The 25,264-nt window shown below is 30.8% G+C and overlaps 2 protein-coding genes across 2 annotated transcripts in view; both read right to left on the bottom strand.

Moving 5' to 3' along the window:
* The window catches only part of LOC143254148 (uncharacterized), a 420,077-nt gene that overhangs the window by 148,116 nt on the left and 246,697 nt on the right, over positions 1–25,264 (bottom strand). The window lies entirely within an intron of this gene.
* Positions 1,636–5,025, bottom strand: LOC143254149 (uncharacterized). Its single transcript, XM_076508950.1, has 2 exons — positions 4,916–5,025; positions 1,636–4,422 (listed from the first exon to the last, which is right to left on the bottom strand). Exons 1-2 carry the CDS (start codon positions 4,931–4,933, stop codon positions 4,030–4,032), a joined length of 411 nt encoding a protein of 136 aa, XP_076365065.1. The 5' UTR covers positions 4,934–5,025; the 3' UTR covers positions 1,636–4,029.

Here is a 25,264-nt window from a genome sequence, read left to right as displayed (position 1 = left end):
CAAACTTACAGGATGAAATCCGAAACTTCCACTGTTCGACAGCTGGATAAAGTGTCAAGGAATTTCAACAAATGTACATCACGAGAGAGCTACAGCAGAAGGAAGAAGCTGAGATAAGTAGAAGATGATTGATTCAGTAATAATATCATTATGTTTGGTAGTAAAACTAGTAAGTACGATGTTATACACAGTACGTGAAAGGTTGGCTTTTATGACATATTGTAAGTTAGATAAACTGTGTAAATTCAAGAATAAAACGAAATCAGGCTCAGTCAACAACAGAAGGTTGTCTTACATTAGGCCACTAAAGTGGTTGAATTATGTGACGATAGCCCATCTGATTTTGTTGTAGAGTGATTTATAATAGCTTCATGTTGATATTAATTTCGTAACTAATTGGCGAGGTTAGTTAATCATAAGTTAAACATACAGATCAAAATTAATAGAATGAATTAATATATACATGTGTTTTAGAATCCAAAAACGAAATGTTCGAAAACCGATGTAAAAGGATAAAATTAATTTTCCACAAACGATAACAAAATAATTTGTGAAATATTACTGCAAAACAGTTAATGAATGACAGATAAAATAAAACCCACATTACGATAATGTTATTCAAGTAGAAGGAAACGTAAGAGGAAAAGTGTTAATTGATAAATTGAAATGCGTGTAAAACAGTGCAGTGTGCAAGTTATTACAACATTCCACTCCTTGAAGACCTTTCCAGTATGAGTTCAAAGAGAAGACCAGGGGAGAACTGACAGTGGAAATAAGAAGAATGATGACGTCTCTTGATTGTTACAGAAGACCAGGAGAGAACTGACAGTGGAAGTAAGAAGAATGAAGACGTCTCTTGATTGTTACAGAAGACCAAGAGAGAACTGACAGTGGAAGTAAGAAGAATGAAGACGTCTCTTGATTGTTACAGAAGACCAGGAGAGAACTGACAGTGGAAGTAAGAAGAATGAAGACGTCTCTTGATTGTTACAGAAGACCAGGAGAGAACTGACAGTGGAAGTAAGAAGAATGAAGACGTCTCTTGATTGTTACAGAAGACCAAGACAGAACTGACAGTGGAAGTAAGAAGAATGAAGACGTCTCTTGATTGTTACAGAAGACCAGGAGAAAACTGACAGTGGAAGTAAGAAGAATGAAGACGTCTCTTGATTGTTACAGAAGACCAGGAGAGAACTGACAGTGGAAGTAAGAAGAATGAAGACGTCTCTTGATTGTTACAGAAGACCAGGAGAGAACTGACAGTGGAAGTAAGAAGAATGAAGGCGTCTCTTGATTGTTAGAGAAGACCAGGAAAGAACTGACAGTGGAAGTAAGAAGAATGAAGACGTCTCTCGGTTGTTACAGATGGCCTACAATTTGATGTATTAATTAATTTAATACAATATAGAGTATACCTACATTAATCACTGTCTTTTTATTATGAAGTATTATATAGGTTAGTGTAACGTAACTAATAAATATTATGTGCATAATTAAGTGTCATTGAAAGCGTTTATTAACTGTTACTATATCTATGAAGAACTTTATAATAAATAAATAAAATATATATACATACGTTTTAAACAGAAGATTGTAAATGTTGATAGATGTAAGATGTAAGGATGGAAAAATTGAGGTTTCGCGAGTCAATATTTATCAGATATAATTTTTCTTTTCAAACAATGAGGATTGAGGCATCGCTAAATATTTTAGAAGTCTCGTAATATTTCGTTTAATAATGAGAAAAGTGATACTGGATACAGTGAAGTATCAGTACAAACGTATCTAAAAGATTTATTATTATCGAACAAAAATGATTCTATAAAACATGTTGAGAAAGTTTCCACTCCTCCTTTACCGTTTAGTCTGTAATTAGTTGACGCTATCAAGGTTTATAAAGGGGTTGTGGAAACTATCGACACTTTATTAGAAATGGATCTAAAAAATAAACTGTGACAGCCTGACATCACTATAGTATAAAGTTATGAAGGATTGATTACTAACAAGTATCCTGAATATAAAGTTATGAAGGATTGATTACTAACAAGTATCCTGAATATAAAGTTATGAAGGATTGATTACTAACAAGTATCCTGAATATAAAGTTATGAAGGATTGATTACTAACAAGTATCCTGAATATAAAGTTATGAAGGATTGATTACTAACAAGTATCCTGAATATAAAGTTATGAAGGATTGATTACTAACAAGTATCCTGAATATAAAGTTATGAAGGATTGATTACTAACAAGTATCCTGAATATAAAGTTATGAAGGATTGATTACTAACAAGTATCCTGAATATAAAGTTATGAAGGATTGATTACTAACAAGTATCCTGAAATGTAAACAGCTGTTTTATTGATCAAATATCGATAACAAGAATGTGGGTGAAGATAAAACTCAGGGTCAAACATTCGATCATGTTGTAATATTTCTTCTATAACATTTCTTTTTCGAATTGTCAACACACGAAATATATTCTATGGAAACTAACGTAGGCAAGTATTTGATTCTGTAACGAAACGTGTTCCTGGAACAAGAGAAACACACAGACAGACAAATTAACGGTTTTCTTTTAAATATAAATTACACTTTATTTCTTACTTTATTTTTCTCTGTTTTCTATTACCAAAGATACTAAAACCGAGTTTCAATGCAAAATTTTAATTTCAATATTCTTTTTACAGTATTTTCTATAATATATTTTTCTTGCACTATATTACCTTTGGGTGTTATTTAAATTGAGGTAAAATTTCGGAATATCATTTCTTTCGGCGATAATCCGGTTCCTAAGAAACTTTAAAAATAAAAGCATATATGAACTTTCATATAAGTTGAGTTAAGAGCACAAAATTGTCGGTGTTGTTATAAGTAAGTTATTTAATTAACTATAATGACTTTTAAAGGCATGGGTAAGTTTATTTGTGATAAAGAGAAACTTATTTGAAATAAAAATATATCCCTAGATGGCTGATATGGTATTAAAACGTTTATTAAGATAAAGTTGGGCTCAAAGTTTCCACCTTCTCAGGTTATCTTCAGGTTAACAAAGAGTTGGAAACTTTCTCTTTGCTAATCTAAAGAAGTTGATGTTTTAAGGACACTATAAATTATTTGATTACTGTTTTAGTTCGTTTCAATATGCACTATACTTTTATCTATACATATACACAGATAATATTTTTATTAATATAACCATAATTTTCTTTAAATGTTTTTTATAACAAATATTTATATATATATATATATACCACTGGAATCTTGTGTAACAAATAATATAACACAGACTCTAATCCATTTATGAATCTCCTCCTCTTTCCTTACAGCTAATTGTAAAGCAGATGTTAAAATGTTCCATTCTTACCCTTTAATAAAAATGAAGATTACTTATGATTTACAACAATAACAGTCCTTTCTCTTCTCCCAACGACTTATCAATAACTTTAGTCACTTAAATCGCTAATATCTGATAAACAAAGTTCACATACACCACTGTGTAGCTTTATATTAAATAAACAACGTGTACTGATTCCCTTATGTTTCTCATTTCAAACCAATACGGTTTTTAATGTGTATAAATTTTAAACTCTTAGACATTACCTAAAAAAACAACGATTTATATTTACCATTAGAATTCGGCAAGTTTTTTAAATATTCAAAAATTTTAAAAACAATAAAGTTATCAAACCAGGTTCTTCCAAAAACTGAAAATACCAATGACAATATGGGGTTATAGTTATTAAAAGAACAGAGTATGCATTTTTTTATCTTGTGAGATAATGTTCATATTAATAAAAAAGGCATAACATAAGTCACGAATTTTGAAAATGTTGTGGTAAACTTTGATTCTCATATTCACGAGTCGAGAGGTATGGCCTGGTGGTTAAATTGATTAACTTTATTATTTCAAAATTGAAACTTTGAAACTATTCCGTTTTTTAAATGTTGATATTCTTACTTATTTATACTAACTTGAACATCGAAATTAAGTGTGTTGTTACAAATTACCCTCCACCAATACGATTTTATGCGTCCAAATGTAGACTGTCATTCATTCTTAGCTCACTATCTAATCTTGTTTCATTTCTTCTTCCACCACCGGAATGTAAATGTCCTACTGTTCGTGTTTCTCTTCTTAACCCATCTATTAAGTTAGGGTCACTGTCAAAAACCAAGCACACGTCTGTGATTCTTCTAAACATATATTTCTTGTATCTTCCATTTCTGTTACATATACCGAAATCTTGTTTCTTATCAAAACCACTTTTATTCTTGAGTCTGTTAAGAGCTCTACTACTTCCCCCTATATATCCGTGACCTCCATAACCATTGTGGATGTTTCGGGTTATTCTGTTAACTCCGTTTTCTGCGTAACTTTCTGCATAGTAGACCGTAATCACCAAAAGTAGAATGAAATTCTGTAAAAATATAAATATCACATTTTATTTTTTTTATCAAACTAGGACCATTAACCAACCAAGCTATTTGCTTCTTCCGAGAGGAAATTCTGTAGAACCAAAGTTATTTCACAAAAACATACAATTACACAAACTAGTACGATGTAAATTAGCTTATCCTATAACTTTTTTACCCATAAACCTTTTATATTTCATTGCAAAATGTGCATTCATAGAATAGATTGAAGATTAAGTATAAAATAAATGGCATTATTCATGTTTAGTTCAAACCGTTAAACCAAATTTATATTAATAACGGTGATAGAAATGACTGATTAATTTAGTGAATCTAGTCAACATAAAGATTATGTTACTGGTGTTGTGACAGATTCCGCGCGAGGAGCTTGCTCGTAAATTTAACATAATTTTCTTGTTTGTTGTTTTATATGATGAGAGCGTTTGTCACAGTATTATTTTACTGGGAATTTTGTTACACTGAAATTGAATACCTTACCACTGACTTCATCTTCATTATACTGCAATAAGATAAAAGACGTTGATATCAGTTTCAAGTTAGTTGTTTATGTTAATAGTATTCTTCAAAGTTACGAATTTATATAATGTGTCGTGATGACGACATCACAGTGAAGGCCACAGCTCTGAGTTACGAAACTTATATGACCTACATTACTATTTACTGATTTTAAATTATACAAAGGTCGTACTTTATAATTAGATTCTTTTCCAGATATATTGACAAACAAATTTAAATCACAAATCAACGCAACAAACTTTATAGAAGTGTTTTTAGTTTTCTTTCTGATACTAATGTACTTTTAAAGGACGATATCGTGTTGAATAGGCCTTATGTGGTTTATATAACTTCGTTCAAAAGTAAAATAAAGAGTTATTTATTTCCCCTATGTTACAATCTCAATTATTTTATGCAAAAACTCTAATTTGTATGTTTTTTATTTTGCACATTATTATTATTTATTTGTGTGTCACACGCCAAACGAGTTTGGTTTTGTACCGTTACGTTATGTCAAACTTTCTGAATAAGTAAATTAAGGCTATTTAGATAAAATTTACAATTTTACTTAAATTATACGTTACACGGTACGTTAAATTATTACTTCTTAATGATTTATTGTTCTATGTTTTACAGTAGAGACAACTGAATATACCGAAGACTCAGCAGAAAGACCGATGTGGCTTTGCTATAATAAAAACACACAAACACAACCTAATATAAATAAACCTTCCAAACGCTAATTTTTACTCTCAGGTACTTATTTAATAACAATTTTTTTCGTTGGTATAGTATGTATGATTAACAATTCATGTTCTCATTAAATAAGTTTCTCTGTCTTTATTATTGTTTCAATCAAAAGCTGTAAACAGATCTGAAATCGATGAGAATATTTACTTTACTTTACTATCTTGTTACCGAGTAATTGGTACGTGCTTCGTACGGAATGTTCTATTCTTCTTTTAAGGATAGTTACACCATCTTTATTGATTTTAATATCTGATATATAATTAATTTATAATGTCTACAAGTTATGTCGTCTCGAATATATCGCTAGATTTCTTATCAAATTCTGATCCTTATTGGTTCATTAGATCCGAAGCTGGCGAATTTAATAATACTGTTTGACATTTAACAGTTTTGATGGATCTCATTAAATTGGACAACAACATGTCACACTGTTTTCCTAAATCGCATAAAAACTGCAACCATGCAGAAAATATGGAAGTGTTACCGTCGAGTAAAGCCAAAGACACTGTTCTAAAACACTGTTTCAGTTCATTATTGAAAAAGAAACGATGAAAATATGTTAATAGATGTATTTTATGTTTGGACTGGAATTGACAAAAAAGGAGAAATCTATAAACTTAAGTTTTTTTTTTTAATATTCTGAAACCATGATTTCATTTGATAAATAAATATTTCTTTTCACAGATTTCCTGGAACATAGTGCTGTCTAGTGTGACTCAAACAGTATAAAAGGAAAGAAAAAAGTTTATTTTTGTTCATGTACCCGTGAACGAAGAAGATTTTGATTTAAGATTATGATAAAATCCTATCTAATAAAGATTTCTGACTGTAGTTGATAGTAAAGCACCAAGAGTGAATATAATTAGTCACCGCAATTTCTTTCATTTCTTAAAATAAAAATAGATGGCCATATGTCATGGTATCTTCTAAAAAAAACTGTATTATCAAAGAAAGCTTCGACTGTCACCAATCCAATTCATACCCCGTAAACTCACTTTGAAGATTAGCTAATTAAATATTAAAATTGATCTATTAATTTTACGTGAGTGTGTGGCCCAATAATTTGTGATTTAGATTATGTGATTACTGAACAAAATAATCATGAGTTAATAAATAACTTGCTTACCTGATCAAAAAGCGAAACAGAACTTTCCTAGATATGATCTCTCAATACTGTAAGAAAGATAATAAAACCTGGGACGATCTGGTTCATTTATTACAAAAGTGCTGAAATTGAGTCTACTTTGAAAAGTTCGTTTTTTCCTATTACACGGTAGAGATGTACTGCTGCCTAGGCAAGAGATTTGACCATAAAAATATTTTATCATGCAGAAGGTTATGATTTTCAAGAGGGAAAACAACAAGAAACAAGTTTAATCAATTTTGAGTATAAACAAATGTGTGGAAAAAGAAAACAGTTGGTACATGTTAATAATTAAAGACACTGAAGAACAAAAACCCTATTATTACGAATATATGAAAACCAGACAACTGACAAAAAAGAAAATGTAAAAGTAGAATCTCATGATTTGAATAAGCTAGATTAATCTTATGATAATGAAGAGATTGTGAAGCCAGGATAGAAACTTAAAATTTATAGGACGTTGATACTACATTAGGTGATGGAAGTGTTGACATAGATAACCCTACGTATACCCTCTCTAGTATACCCCTGTACCCGGGGACCGTGTATCAAGAACATCTATAACCACTTAAGATGATACTGTTAAACATGATTATATTCTTAGATCATCTGGTCGTTTATCAACTCAACAAGAAGTAATCCTTACCCCTACTAAAAGACGAGTAAAAGTTTATCCCCAAGTAGTTCCACATAGCCCCACAAACGACACTAATAGAGTTATTTATTGTTCGCTAAGTAGAAGAAACACTTGGTATGCTAGTAGCTTTTAACAATATGTTAAACCGTAGTCGTAGCTGTAATTATATTTAAGTTGACAATATAGGATGTGTATAAACATTATTGAATATGTTATATATATATATATATCTTTGTGTCTGTGTGGTTATCGGACATTTCTCTTTATATGTTACAGTTGTAGAAATATCTTTACTACGATCATTTCCCTTTTGGTGAGTGGAAACATGGCGGCAAATAACGTATTTTACCAGTAAGAAATAAGACGCGTATGCTTTTTATTGAAGAAGAAAATCTCATAGTATTATGAGATAAGTGAATAATTTTCGAAGATATACCATTTTTACAGTATTTTTGATTAATAATTTGATTACGAGAAGATGTAATATTGTTAGCAAAATCTTTTGTCGTAAGTAGTCGTGTTGGTTTTTTATGACGGTGGTTCGGAAAATATGACGTCATTACATATGACAAATCAAATAATAGCAGTCTAATGTTCAGTAAGGATCATACAGGAAGGAACTGAGAACTATAACACCTTAGTTAGACGATATCTTATCAAGATAGAAGTTTTGTTATTAGACTTAAATTATATTAAAGATAGCGTCTCGATTTCCGATCGGATTCCACAAAAATGTGGTTTAATAGACGCAGGTGGAAATGTTTTTAAATTTTTCTTCGCATAAGCAAAAACGAACGATTTACGTCAATTAAACAAAAAAATCGAACAACAAAGACAGGTATAGATGGAAATGGTTAACTTAACAGATCACTATAATGAACTAATTAACCCAGACTCTTCAATTAATTGACCACAAATTTAGGAAAGTGTCCTAAGTCTTAGAAAACATTTCAAAATTTTGATACATACCAGAATCAGACAGTCTGAACTTCATTAAGTAGGAACTGAAATGTTAGTTTTTAATTCCAGAATTCAAAATAACTATTAAAATTATTATTTACAGTTGGAAATTGTAAGACTGAGTTATCTAAGTTAGAACAAGTATTATATATGTAGCTGAAGACAGAAAGTTAGTTCATACTTTGTACGTCCAAATATACATGAAAACAAATAGTAGATGAAATTGGTAGGAAGTTACTTTCGTACATACAATATATGAAACCTACAAATAGTGAATAGATTTATATGTATTACAAATCAACTTATGTAAAGACAGCTGCAGCAAAGAATACACTTAGGGTGTTATAGAGATGCATTTGAAAGCAACGAATAGAATGTTCAAATTGTATAAGATTGTATACTTACCCTCAACCTTTAACTGTTCGTTAGCTCTAAGTGTGGAAATAAAAGAGAAAGACATCCCAAAATGGGATATATGACCCCTTAGAGTAGGTAACCCTGAACATTTTAAAAATAGAATAATTATAATTACATTATTCTATTGTTAGAAAATTAAAACACCAGTAACTTGGTTATTTTATGTGTAAAAGATGAAATTACCTATTCGATTCTATGCCCTAAATGAAATATAAATCGGTTTCTTTATGGAACTTATGTAATTAAATTAAAGAATAGTTGATATCTCAGATTGGTCAGAACAAGTTCAGCTCCTACCCAAGGAATTACGTTGTCCTCTTGTCTTAGAAGTAAAGCTAAATATACATAAACTCCGTTGAATATAAGAGTACCCTACTAGCAAAAGCTATTGCCTATAAAAAGTTACAGTTAATTCACAAAATAAAACTAGATTTAAATTTTAAACGACTTTCAATCTTATAGGATGACATCCGAAACTTGCCCTGTTGGAGAGCTGGGTAAAGTATCAAGGAATTTTAACAACATGTACGTCACAGGAGAGCTACAACGGAAGGAAGTAGATTAGATAAGTGGAAGTTGACTTATTCAGTAATGATAACAGTATATTTGGTAGTAATACTGGTAAGTATGGTGTTGTACACAGTACGTGAAAAATTGGCATTAATGACATATTGTAAGTTAGATGAGCTGTAAATTCAAAAATATAACCAAATCAGGCCTAGAGAATTACAAAAGATTTTCTTACTCACAGGCCACTGAAGTGATATCTCATCTGATTTTGATGTCGAGTGATTTACGATAGCTATACATTAATATTGAATTTGTAAATAATTGGCGAGAAGTTACCTAATCAAAAGTTTAATATACAGATGGAAATTAATAGAATCAATTAATATATATATATATGTTTGAGAAACCAAAAAATGAAATGTTCGAAAACAGGCGTACAATAACAAGATTAATTTCCCATAACAAAAGAAGCTATAAAGTATTACCGCAACACTGTTAATCAATGATATATAAAATAAAACCCACATTACGACAGTGTTATTCCAGAAGAAGACAACTTGAGCGAAGAAGTGTTAAGTGATACATCGAAGTGCATGTAAAACAATTAAGTAAGAGAGTTGTAACAACGTTCTCTTCCGAGAAGACATTTCTGTTATGAGTTCAACATGAGAGAACTGATCGTGAAATGAAGACGAATGAGACGTGTCTTGATTGTTACGGATGGACTGCAATTTGTTGTATTAATTAAACTTATGTAATATAACGTATACCACATTAATCACTTTGTTCTTAATTTGTAGTTTTTTTTACGATAAATATTATATGGTTAATTGTTATATAGCTAATGAATATTATGTGATCATGTACTATCATTGTGTGTGTTTACTATATATCATTATATCTATGAAGAAGTTTATAATGAATGTATGGTATATATGTTTATATACATACATTTATTTACATTATTAATATTAAATTGTAAATGGTGATGGATGTAAGATGTAAGGATCGAAAAAGTAAGCTTTTACGAGTAAATATTTATCAGAGATTTTTATTAAGCAAGTGGGAGTGAGGCCTCGCTAAATATTTTTTAAAGTCTCGTATTATATTGGTTAATAATGAGAATTGTGATACAGAGTACAGTGAAGTATCAGTACACACGTTTATAAAACAATGATGATCCAAGAACAACAATGCTTGAATAAAACATGTTGAAAAAGTGTCTGCTGCTCGTTTAGCGTTTAGTCTGTAATTAGTTGAAACTATCAACTAATGAGTTCAACCAAGAAGAAACTATGATAGATTGACACCATTACAGTGTGAGAACAAGTTACAAAAGATTGAATACCAACAAGCTTAAAACTTCCTGAAAGGTAAACAGCTGTCTTATTGATTAAATATCGATAACAAGAATGTCAGTATAGATACAAGATAAATATCCGGGTCAAACATTTGACCATGTAGTAATATTTCTTTTACAGCGTTTTTTTCCGAACTGTCAACACTCGATATATATTCTACAGAAATTAACCATAAGCAATCATTTGATTCTGTATCAAATCGTGTTCCTTGAACAGGAGACACACACAGACAGATAGATTAACGAAAGTTTTCTTTTAACAATAAATTGTACTTTATTTCTTAATTTATTCAGTTTATTGTTTTATGTTTTCTATTGCGAAAAAAAATCAAACTAAGTTTTAAGCAGAATTTTTATTTCCTAATTAAGTTTACAGTAATGTCAAGTGTACATTTTTCTTGCACTGTATAACCTTCGGGTTGTTTTTTGAATAAAGGTGAGATTTCAAAATATCACTTTTACTGGCGATAATCCGGATCCTAACAAGCTGTAAAATTACAAACATATATAAAGTTTCATATAAGTGGAGTTAAAAGCACAAAATTGTATATGGTGCTATTAATAAGTTATTTAATTAACATAAATATTTTTTAAAGGATTGGGGCAGTTTATGCGGGATGACGAGAAACCCACTTCACCTATTACAAGGGTATTTTAGTTATGATAAAAGATGTTGTAGATAAGATTTATGTCTATACATTTTTGTTGGAGAACAATATATACCTGCTACTGTTATTATCGAGTGGTTTTCTATGAGGATATCAACCATTATATTTTCCTTGCAGCTGTTCATTTGGATTTCAGTAATGGAAAGGTGTTCTTTATATGATAACATAATTATTCTGTTGGTGTCTTGATTATTTCTTCTATCTCTTCTTATTGATGTATAGTTACATATTTTGAATCTATTCTTAGGATAAATTAGTGTTACACTTATTATAAGAATATCAGGAATAATATCTTTTATTAAGTCTTCGATCTCGTGTTTCTTGGAAGCAAGTGCACCTTGGATGTTGATAATTAGAACTGTGTAATTAAAATTTTAGCATGTATTCTGTGATTGGTTGATTAGTTGAGGTATATGTGATTTTTTGTGTTTTTTAGCTGTGTCTATGAATAGGTCTATTCTATATTTCGATTGGATCGGTTTTGTAAATTCTCTAATGAACTCTGTAACAATGTTTTTAATTAAGTTTACTATTAGACTTGTTTCGTCATTTGTGTTTTCTTCACTCTAAGATTGTTAATTTCTTTGTTGTTTGTTGTATGTCTGATTTTGTTAAGTTCTTGTAAATTGCTCACTGTTTTGGTTGAAGTTTGTTGTTTCTTTATTGGTGGTTTTGTTTGTGTAGTGTTTTCTTTCAACATTTTTGCTTATGTAAATGGAGCTGTAGTTGTGTGTGTTTGTTGTGTTAGGTGTGTTATCTTGTGTTGGTTTTATTGTTTTTATATCATAAATGCCTTGTTTTATCTTTATTTGTTGGGTCCTTTATAATTTACTGTTTGTGTTTCCCCAGAGTTACAGCAGTTTGGTTCAGCTTGATCTTTTTCACGTGCAGATATGTGGTGTTCACGGCCACATCCGCAACACCTCGGTGTTGCTTGACATGCCGCCGAAACGTGTTCATATCGTTGGTAATTATAACACTGTGTAATTTCTAAAGCTGGTGTTTTTAGCTGTTCAACTTGGGAATTTTTGGTACCACAAAATGATACCATTGTTTATCAGTTCCAAGATGTTTTAATGTTGTTCCATGTCAACTCTTACTAAATTTGTTGGTTTCTTAGTGACCTTGGAAATAATTCTTTCCACTTTAGTGTATGGTATATTTAGTTTATGTAATGCTTGCTCAATATCCTATTTTGTTATGGAGTGGAGCACCCTACTGATTACTATTGCCTTAGGCTCTGGTTTAATTCCTGGAAAATATATATTCACGTTCCCAAGTGCGAAGGCGTCCTTGGGCCATTCTTTAAATAGTTTATTTACGTCAGCAGCTCCTTGACCTCGGACAAAGACACCGCCCCTAGGTAAACGCTTGACGCTAGCTGTTTCAACACGTGGTTTACATCTGCTAATTTACGCTGCTAGTTGCGGTTGATTATATATTTTAAAATAAACTTGTCACTTTGTTTTTCATGTAGTTTTGTCAAAGGTGCAGATTAAAGAATAGTATTAGAACAAATAAACTACGTTATATGTGTATTTCAACTGGAGATTTGTAATACTTCTCAAAACAACTGGAATATCAAATCATATCAATAATAACACATCCAACTCTAGCTGTCTTCAGTAAATAGCAGAGAATACACGTGCAGTGAGGTCTATTCGAGATTTTATCTACATTTGGAGCATGTTTTCTCATTTAGTTGTGACATCATTTACTGGAAACGTATTGACCTTATTTCACTTGTTAAAACGCACTGTGCAGAAATTTCTACACCCTGGCTTGTGATAATATACGTTCTTGTGAGGCTCGGCAATGCCAGGTGGATTGAATCGTTCGTCTCGTAATCTGAGGTTCGCGGGTTCGAATTCTGGTCGCACAAACATGCTTGTCCTCTCTGCCGTGGGGGCGCTATAGTGTGCAGTGTCAACCCCATTATTCGTTGGTAAAAGAGTCGCCCAAGAGTTGGCGGTGGGTGGTGATGACTAGCTACCTTCCCTCCAGTCTTACACTGCAAAATTAGGGACAGCTAGTGCAGATAGCCCTCATGTAGCTTTGCGCGAAATTCTAAAACAAACAAATTTACTTAAAATCTGAACTGAGGAAAAAGTTATGAAAATACAGCCGAAGTAAACAATCAGTGCTTACATGCGGTATTGGCAAAATGCCTGGAATTAAAACGATACGTCAAGAAAGAAGTGTTGTGGGAATAAGACAGAAAATCATAATTACGAAGAATTTTCCAAAATCAAGGCAAGTATTTAATAACAATGACAAACATTATTTTGTTTCATAAGATATAAAAGCAAAACATGTTTATTTTAAAAGTGTTTTAGTAAATTACCATATGTTAATTGCAAATGCTTTGTTACATCACAAGTGTTTTAGAAAATTATGTCACGTTTATTACAAGTACGGTTTTATGTTATAAATGTTTTAATTAAATATTGTTGCTCTTTGCTTGCCCTTTAAGAAGAGGAACTATCTTAGAATTATAGCGTTTTGTGTTACAGTTTAGAACGATAAATTAATCTTTTCGCACTAAAAAAGGTTTAGAGAGACTGTATCATTAAATACAAATTCCGATACATTTAATCACAGAATGGAAATTAAAGTCCAGTCATATTATATGCCGTTATAGTGCGCATAGATACCGTACACCAAGGTACAGAAACGGTTGAATTTTGTACCAGTACGGAATGTTCAGATATATTTTATCCCAGTACAGAAAGTTCAGAGATACTGTACCACTATATAAGAAATGTAAATTGAGACACATGTTAGTTAGTCTTGCAGACAAAATAAGCCCTACGGTGCGTCCAATAATTATTTCTTATTTACTTAATGTTCTATGTTTCACATTAAAGACAACTGAACAGATAGCTCGATGTGGTTTTACCATCGTGAAAACTCACATTCAACTGAATATAAATAAACTTACCGAACGCTATTTTCTACAGACACGTACTTGTATCGTAACAATGTTTTCTCAGTTGGCACTCCATGTATGCTTAACAACTCATGTTTTCATTAAATAAGTTCATTTACCCACTTTATTTTTTCAATTAACAGCTCTTGAAGAATGTATAAATAGATCTGAAATCAATTCAAGTGTTTGATATACTTTACTATTATGTTTCTGAGAATAGGTGCGTACTTCTAATATATGTTTCAATTTTTTTAAGGTTATTTTCAGTAACTTTATTGATTATAGTGTCTGTAATATATTTAATCTATTATATGTATAATGTATGTTGTATTAAATAGTTAACTTGAATAGCATTCCGTAAACTATGTTTGCCGTTTCTAAGACTGTCTATATAGAAACATGAATAGGGTGTGGTTATAATACTATTCTAGTGAACGCTTCTACTTGTTCAAAATCTTTAAAGAACTATTTAGAATATGTAACGGTTTACATTGTAACAGATCTAACACTAATGTCTCATGTGATGTGTAAATCTATGTTATTATGTTTATCAGTTTTTCGTTTTATTCACTTTTATCATGATTATTCAACATTATTAGTTTGATATCTTGTTTAGAAACAACCTAAATTTTATGGGAAATTGTCAATATTATGACTGATAATAAATATAAATCTTATTCTCAATCACCTATATTAATCACTCAATTAATTATCAAATTCTGATCCCCATTGGTTGATAAGATCAGAAGCTACTGAATATAACAAACTGCTTTACTTTTAACAGTTTTGATGAATCTTATTCAACTCGACAATAAATGTTATATTGTTTTAATATATCTCAATAATACTGTAAAAATGCAGAAAACCTGGAAATGTTACGTAAAGTGAAGTCAGTGAGTTTGTTCCTCCATACTGTTTCAAATAACTATTAAAATGGAAAAGACGAAAAGAGATTAATAAAAATATTTCTTGTTGCAACTGGAATTGACAAAAATGGAGAAATATGTAAACTTAAGTATAGTCTTTCTTAAAAGATCTGAAACCATGATTTCATTTGATAAATGCAAGTTTCCTATCAAATATGTTCTGGAAAATAGCGTCATCTAGTCTTACTCAAACAGTATATGCCTGACGGTTAATGAGATTTTAAATTAAAATTGTGATAAAATCACATCTAATAATGGTTTATGACTGTAGACGTAAAGCATCAGTTGTGAACTTTATCAGATTGACAACCGCTGCTTCATTTGTTAAAATAAACACAGGTTGTCAGATGACACAATATCTGATAAAAAATCTTTTGCAACATTACATTCGCCTGATAACTTAAATTCCGAACATATTATTTTGCTTTTACAAATAGATTTTCCATAACATACGCAGACTTCGAAATTAATATTGATTTTTTTTCTATCATGTAGAAATTGTTTACAAATCGGTAACAAAACAAACTCTTACTTTGTTCAATTTATTATTTCCTTTATCACACTGAATAATTTTTCGTATTATGTTTCTGAAGAAAAATATAAACTGATGAAAAGCGAATAACATTGATAACAAATGAATATATATCTTTATTCATCTAGAATTTTTTTGGAAATACTCGTCTCTTATTTTCAAAACTACATGTTGTCGTCTTTCTTTTTGGTTAATGTATCAGCTTTTTATCAGTTGACTCCATGAAGCCATTGTTTCTTTATCCCGTGTTTATTACGTGCTTTGCCGGCCTGTTCAAACAAAAACATGAAAACTTTGTGTAGTTTGATTGCCAACTCTACGAGAATTTCGAAGGAACCGAATAACCAGTTGTACCAGATACATATGTTATAATTGTGTAGAACACCTTTCATACTTCTTTTGGAACAATTAATGTATAATTCCATTCATATCGTTCGTAGACTTTGTTCCTAGCTGTGCTATTAGTTCATTTAGGAATATAATTGCAACAAACAAGTGAACATTTATATGAAAGAAAACGTGAAACAAAATAATACTTCCTAAGAATTTAGTAGTAGACAAGGCCACTAATAGAGAAACATTAATTTTTTTAAAGAAATATTTCAGAAGCCTTGTAATATTTTGCTTAATAATAAGATGTGTGATACAGGTTACAGTGAAGTATCAGTACACACGTGTATAAAACAATGATGACTATATAACAACAATGATTTTATAAAACATATTGAGAAAGTTTCCGCTGCTCGTTTAGCGTTTAGTTTAGTCTGTAATTAGTTGATGCTATCAGCTGGCTTATAGATCAAATATCGATAACAATAATGTGAGTACAGATAAAAGATAAACCTTAGGGTCAAACATTTCACAACCTGGCAATATTTCTTCTAAAACGTTTCTTCTTCGAATTGTCAACACTCAAAATATGTTCTACATAAACTAACCTAAGCAAGCATTTCAATCTGTATCGAAAAATGTTCCTGGAACAGGAGAAACACAGAGAGAGACAGATTGAAGAAAGTTTTCTTTTAAATATAAATTACACTTTATTTCTCACCTGATTCAGTTTATTCTTTTCTGTTTTCTGAAACCAAAAAATAAACAAACTAAATTTCAATGCAAGTTTTTATTTCAATATTCAGTTTACAATAAGTTGAAGAATATATTTTTCTTGCACTATATAATCTTCTAGTGTTATTTGAATAAAGGTAAGATTTCAGAATATCATTTCTATCAGCGATAATCCGGATCCTAAAAACCAGTGAAAAATGAAATGGTATATGAACTTTCATTTCAATTGAATTAGAACCACAGAATTGTCGATGTTGTTATAAGTTATTTTATTAACTTTAATGATTTTTTAAAGAATAGGGGAAGTTTATTCGTATTTCTGTAATGTAGTAATATGACAAAATCATACTGAAGGCCATAGCTGTGAGTTATGGAACTCTTATATGTTATATGCCAAATAATGCGAAGGTCATATTTCATTGTCGGGTATTTCGTCAGATATATTGTTAAACGAATTTAAATAACAAATGAACGCTGTAAAGGTTATTAAAATGTTTTAATTTCTTTTTTGTACTGATATCCTTTCAAAGTCCGAAATCATGTTAAATAAGCATTATGGTGTTTAGTGATATCGAGAAAACCCATTTGTAGAGAAATATATATGTAAAAACGGATCGTTTGGGTTGAGAAATTTTTTTTTTACGCAGAGGAGTGAACAACGTTTCGACCTTTTTCGGTCATCGTCAGGTTCACAAAATGTTGTTCACTCCTCTACGTAAAAAATTTTCTGAACCCAAACGAGACGTTTTTACATACATATTATGGTGTTTACATCTTCACTTCGTCGAAAAGTAAATTACAGAATTATTTGTTTGTCTTTATTAATATCTGAATTATTTTATGAAAAGAATTTAATTTCTTTTCTATTTTACATTTTATTATTATTTATACGTTTTTCATACTCCTGTTAAATTTAGAATAAATAAACATTCGTTATGTTTTGTGAAACTTTCACATTGAGTTTTTTATGGCTACATTATGTGTAAAGTTCTCATTTTACTTAAATTGTACGTTCTACGGTGGTTCAAATAATTATTTCTTATTTACTTAATGTTCTATGTTTCACAGTAGAAACAACTGAATGTATTTAAGACTCAAACAGATAGCCCGATGTGGCTTTGCTAAAATAAAAGAACACATGCAACTGAATATAAATAAATTTACCTATCGCTATTTTCTATTGAGAGGTACTGATATCATTACAGATTCTTCCCAGTTAGTATGGAATGTAATAGTAACCTATCATGTTCTCGTTAAATAAGTTCCTTTATCCATATTTTAGTTTCAATTAAAAGCTATTTAAGAATGTCTGAATAGTTTTGAAATCAATGCAAATGTTTGATATACTTTACTATCATGTTTTCGAGACATTGATATGTGCTTCGTGTGTTATGTTCCATTTTTTTAGGTTAATTTCACTAACTTTTTTAATTATAATGTCTGTAATATATTTAATTTATAATGTCTATAAGTTATAATGTATCAAATGGCTAACTTAAATAGTACTCCGAAAACTGTTTGCCGTATACAACCCGGTCTGTAAAGAAACACGCATTGAGCAATAGATAGTACACATATATAGTGTGGTTGCAATACTATCATGATAAATTATTCAACTTGTTGATTATCTCTGGGAAACTAAAGAGAAAATGCAACGGTTAACAATGTAATAGGTCTAAGACTAATGTCTCATGTTAAGTCTAAATGTATGTTACAAGGTTTATTAGGTTTCATTTTATTCACTTTTTTATGATTACACAACATTATTAGCTTGATATGTTGTTTAGAAATAACCTAGATCTTATGAAATATTGTCGATATTATGGCTGTTAAGAACTAGAAATGTTATTCTTAATTAGCTTTATTAATCTCTGGATTTATTATCTATTTCAGATCACCTTTGGTTCATTAGATCAGAAGTTAGTGAATATAGTAAAACCGTTTGTGCTTTTAAGAGTTTTGATGAATGTTATTAAAATGAACAATGAAATATCATACTGTTTTCCTGCATCACAGTAAAACTGTAACCATGCAGGAAATATGGAAGTGTTAACGTAAAGTGAGGTCAATGTCCTCCTTCTTCCACACTGTTTTAGTTACTTATTGAAAAGGAAACGATTAAAATAGGTCAAGAAAAATATTGTATGTTGGGACTGTAATTGCCAAACATGGAAAAATCTATAAATTTAAGGTTTACTTTTTTTTAATGTTCTGAAACCATGATTTGATTTGATAAATGGAAGTTTCTTATTTAAAAAAAAAGTTCTTGAATATAGCGCCATCTAGTTTTACTGAAACAGTATAAAAGGAAAGAAAAAGATTGTTTTGTGTATGTGCCTGTTGAGAAAAAAAGATTTTAATTTGAGATCATAATAAACTCACATCTAATAATGATTTCTGACTGTAGATGGTAGTAAAGATTAATAGCAAAACTTAATTAATCTCGTGGTCACTGCTTTCATTTCTTAAAATGAAAATAGGTCGTTAGATGTCACAATATATAGTAAAAAATTGTATTATGAAAGAAAGCTTCTTCAGTCGCCAATCATACATCATATCCCATAAACGTATTTTTAGCACTGGCTATTTAAGTATTAAAATTAATCTGTTAATGTCACATGAGTGTTCGGCCCAATAATATCACTGCATATGCAGTTTTGAATACTGTTTGTTCAGAAGATATTTTGCAATACTACATAAATCTGATAACTTTAGCTACATTTAAGTTATTTTAGTTTGACAAAGAAATTTTCAATAATTCATATACGAAGACTTCGAAACTAATATTCTTTTTTTTTTCTATCGTGTAGAAATTGTTTACAAATTAGGAAGAAAACAAACTCTTAGTTTAATTAATTTATTATTTATCTCATCACATTCACATTTTAATTATTATGTTCCTTCAAAAATATAAACAAACAGAAGGAAAGAGTCGAAAATTGATAACTAATGAATATTTATTATCACTGATCTAGACATTTTGGGGATAAAACGCGACTTTTATTGTCAAAAAACATTTTGCAGTTCGGCTTTCATGTATGAACTTGGAATCAGGCTAACTGTTTGTAGCCCTTGTTTCTTCATCCAGTGTTGATCACGAGCTTTGCCATCCTGTTCACACAAAAACATGAATACTTTTTATAACTTGAATGACAACTCTACGATATTTTCAAAATTATCGAATACGCAGTAGGACCAGAAAAATATGTTATATTTATGTAAAACACCTTTAAGACTTCATATGGAAAAATCAATGTACAACTCCCACTCACCATGTTCATAGATTGTAGCCTAAAGCATTGGTATTAATTAATATAGCAATATTGTTGTAATAAACCAGTGAATGTTTATACGAAAAAAAATAGTATTTCCTATCCACGTAGTGGTAGACAAGGTCACTAATAGAGAAACATTAGCTGCAGTAGTACAGCATCGTGTGAGGAATAATAAACACCAAACACGACAGAGTGAAAAAAATTATGATTTATTTCTTGAGAAATATGAAAGAAAACAGAGAGAAAGCGTAATTACATTACTGGAATATATTTGTAGGAAAAGTAAACCTGGTTCGTTAGAAATAAAATTAATCAGAAAATCAGTGTTAACTGAAAATAAACCTATAGTACAAAATCCTCATAAAATGCCAGAAATAGACAAATGTGAAACATATGTTTGAATAAGCAGTAATTGAGGACAGTATCAATCATTATGTGTGTCCGGTTGCATAAGGTCCGAAAAAGGACGGAAAATTAAAGTTCTTAGTAGAATTTAAAAAAGGGGATTGTTGCTACAGTTGAAGACATTTATCTCTTACGTAATATACAGGATCCTTCACATAGGTTCTGTAATAGTAAATACATTTCATCTGTTGAATGTAATGAGGATACTGGCAAGTATAAATAAAAGATAAAGCTAAAACTGCTTTTGTGTTACCTTAAAGTAAATATCACTTAAACAGAATGTACTTTGGTTCATGTAATGATTCTTCAATATTCAAGATATTAATGTATGTTGTATTATTACATCTACAACATTCAGAAATTTCTGTTACTTAAATGATGTTATAGCGTTCGCTGCGACTACAGAAGAACATTTACGAATGTTAAAATGTGTATTTGATAGGTTACGAGAAGGAACTTCAACGATGAAACCAATCACATGTCATTTGTTGATAAAAGAAACAGAATATCTAGATCATTTAGTAACTTCAGACGGTGTAAAATCTGACATTAAAAAATTAGATATTCGTGCATTTCTCGGATTTACAGGATTTTATCGTAAGTTTATACCAGATTTTTAGTTGTTGACAAACCTCTACTAAGCTAACTAAGTACTTAACAGATGTTATTTGGACAGATAAAAGACAAAAAGCTTTCGTGAAATTAGGAGACGCTGCATTAAAATCTATCATTTTAAGTTACTTAGACATTAGTAAATAAATTATCTTAAACATAGATATTTCAGGTTATTCTATAAATGCAGTGTTGTTATAATTAAATAAAAACAAAAAAGAACATCCTTTAACTTATTACAGTAGACATTTCCGAAAAGCTGAAGTAAATTACTCGGTCTCAGAACAAGAATGTTTAGCTGTAATGTATTGAATGAAAACCTTTTGTTTTTATCTGTATTGTAGGAAAGTTACTATCATCACATGTCATGTACCATTAAGATTAGAAATGACATTAATGAACTCTTCCTCGATGTTAGCCATGTTGGTCATTCTTACTCCAAGATTATGATTTTGAAGTAATTCATATAACAGTTAGAAAACATTCTAATGTGAATGCTCCATGTAACATAATATTAATAGGCACTGAAACTGAAGAGAATAATCTATTAACAATATAAGAGAAAGTAAAACTTAAAATGAGGATGAATTAGAAGTAATTTAGGATAAGTCATGTAATTATTAAACAAAATAAAGATGAGTTAATAAATAACTTGTGATCCTGATAAAAACGTGAAAACGATTGATAAAACATATGTAAAGAACATTGTAGTAACGTTGTACTCCAGAATGTACTGTTAGATATAGAAAGATAATAAAAGAAATTTCACAGTTGTTATATGCCAAAAAAAACAAAACTGAAACAACTGCTTTTCGTTCAGCTCCAACCGTATTAGTAGAAATATTCAGAAGGACTTTGTTGGATACTATGTTTCAATGCTGTGAGAAAGATCAGAAAACTTGGGAAGAGCTGGTTCATTTATTACAAAGTGCTCAAAATGAGTCTACTTTGGAAAGTCCGTTTTTTCAACTACATGGTAGAGATGTAATGCTGCTTATATTAATTATAGTGTAAAATATTTATTCATGCAGTGGATTATGATTACAAGACTGTGTTATAACAAAGAATGCCCATGGCTTTTGAGTTAACTGTTACACATTTAACAACAGCTGCTGAACATTGAGAAAAACGAGGAAATATGTTTGTTTGTTTTGAATTTTGCGGAAACAACTCGATGGCTATCTGCGCTATCCGTCCCTAATATCGCAATGTAAGAATAGTGGAAGGCAGGTAGTTATCAACAACCACTGCCAACTCTTGGGCTACTCTTTTACGACGCCCCCACGGCTGTAAAGGCGAGCATGTTTTAGTGTGACAGGGATTCTAACCTGCGACCCTCGGATTACGAGTCGAAAGCCTTACCCCACCTGGTTATGCCGGTCCTGTGCACAATGTAAAATGAAAGGTTCTCGTGTGCATTGTACACACGTGCGGGTCGAGTTACTTAACCACCTGGCCATGCCGGGCCCAATTAAATATAAGGATAAAAATTAATGATATAAAATTAACAGTTAAACTATTTTTTATATTTTTAAAATAGGAAATAGAAAGAAACTAGTAAAACAATGAAAAGGCCTTCTCAGAGTCCTAAAAAAACAAGTCGAATATATTTTGAAATTCAAGAAATCCATCGAAAACGAAAACAGTTGGCACGTGTTAAAGAAACTGAAGGGAAAAAAAAAACATATCAGTACGTATATATGACTGAGGAAAACCAGCTGACTGATAAAAAGAAAATATTGAGGTCGAATCTAATTACTCGAATAAACTAGATTTATCTTTTGATGATGAAGAGATAAATGAAGCCGAGATATATAATTAAAATATAGATGACGTTAATACCATATTACATGATGGAACTGTTGAAACAGAGGGTCAAGTGACGTCAACATCACTGTGCCCAAGGACAGTTTGTCAATAACGCCTACAATGACGTAAGCTTTTAGTGTTAAAGATGATTATAGCGTCAGATTAAGTGGTTCTGTGCCAACTCAACCTGAAGTAATGCTTACCACTACTAAACGAGAAGTGAAATTTATTCAACAAGTAGCTGTATTTAGAATAAAAAATGACAATAATAGAGTTAATGCGAGGCCTAATGACGAAACTGGCGGTGTGCTACAAGCTTATATCAATATGTTAAGAGAAATGCATAACTGTAATTAGAATTACGTGGACAACATAGGATATTTATGAACATTGCTGTGTAGTTGTATAGATATGTGTGTGTGGTTATAAGGCTCTTGTCTTTATATGTTTTGGTAGTTCACACATCTGTAGATTTACTACGATAATTATTCTATGGATGAGTGTAAACATGGCGGCAGAGAGTGAGTATTGTACCACTAAAAATAAGACGAGCATGATTCTTATTGAAGAAAGAAATTTTATGTTGTCAGAAGATAGGTGGATAATTCTTGAAAATAAACCATTTCAACAGTACGTTTGCTTAATAGTTTGAATACGAGAAGAACTAATATCGTACAAGAAATCTTTTTACGTGAGTCGTCGCGTTAGTTTCGATGACAATGGTACGGGAAACATGACGTAATTTCAAGTGAGAAATCAGGGAACAGCAATCTTATGTTTAGTAACGATCTTACAGGGAATATTAATTAAGAACTATAATACCTAAGATAAACAATATTTCTTAAGATAGAAGATTTGTTATTAGATTTAAAGAATATTAAAGATATTTTTCTATTTCCGATCGGTCTCCACAGAAAACGTGATTTTATAGACGTTGGTGGAAATGTTTTGAAATTATTGTTCGGAAAAGCAACGACAGACGATTTATGTGAATTAAACCAGAAAATAGAACATCAAATACAAGTATATATAGAAATGATTATTTCACAGGCGACTAGGGGGAGCGGGTAGGATAAATAAACTTTAAGGAACGATTGTATCGATGTGTGAAATAATGGTTTTTTCTTGTTTTTTTTACCAATTGTGAGAAGAAAGGAAATGATTTTACATTGCCATATTTTTCAGCATTTAACGTTTGAAGAATATATTTTACGCTGTTTTAATTTATAAAAAGATACCAACTGAATCCTGGATTATTTTACCAGGTCTAAAACGTTAAACTTTTTATTCAGGGCCTGGCATGGCCAAGCGCGTAAGGCGTGCGACTCGTAATTCGAGGGTCGCGGGTTCGCGCCCGCGTCGCGCTAAACATACTCGCCCTCCCAGCCGTGGGGGGCGTATAATGTGACGGTCAATCCCACTATTCGTTGGCAAAAGAGTAGCCCAAGAGTTGGCGGTGGGTGGTGATGACTAGCTGCCTTCCCTCTAGTCTTACACTGCTAAATTAGGGACGGCTAGCACAGATAGCCCTCGAGTAGCTTTGTGCGAAATTCCAAAAACAAAAAAACAAAACAACGTTATTCAGCTTTCTCGTTTTTCAACGACTGAATTAAAATTCGTTCTGATGGTACTTCTAGGCCTAAAATTTTGTGGTGATGTTACATATTTATTTTCTCTTAATTAGAAGGAAAATTAAATATTTAATATGTGACGTTGAGGTCTGAGATACTTTCTGATAAGCTTATAAGGGAAAAATATCAGTTTGCAACGCCTACACCTCAAGAGTGATTTTTTCATATTTCTAAACGATGGCAACGTTTCACACAAACTTTCACACACATACGATTAGAATATTACAAGTCTAAATGTGTTTAATTTTCTTTAGGTCTAACTTTCCATTCTACCTATTTTGCTATATTTTAGAGTGATGTTCCCTTTTACATTTATGTTTTTCTAAATTAATGTCAATGTCAAATTAAAATAATGCATAATGAGCCAGCACAAGAAAACCCAAGAGATTATAAAATGTACATTTAAAAGGTTGTTATTTGTCATATATTTTGAAACTAATAAAATACTTTCTGTATTGTTCTGTTGTAATAATGAAATTCACTTTCACACGACATATGGATGGGATAATTATATAGAATAAACTTTCTGAAACAAAATGCATAAGTTTCTATTGCTAGTTAAAGTTATACAGTAATTATGTTTGCTGAATCCAGAAATGATAACCATTTTTCTCCATCACTTCCAGAATTCTAGAAAAATGTCACATGTAATTTTACATAAGTGAATCTTTTTATTGAGATCTGTTCACATTTTGCTGTGC

The sequence above is a fragment of the Tachypleus tridentatus genome, chromosome 6 (assembly GCF_004210375.1).
Source record: "Tachypleus tridentatus isolate NWPU-2018 chromosome 6, ASM421037v1, whole genome shotgun sequence".
Classification (NCBI taxonomy): Eukaryota; Metazoa; Arthropoda; class Merostomata; order Xiphosura; family Limulidae; genus Tachypleus; species Tachypleus tridentatus.
The sequence above is the reverse complement of the archived record's forward strand: the minus strand, read 5'-3'. Positions and strand labels throughout refer to the sequence as shown.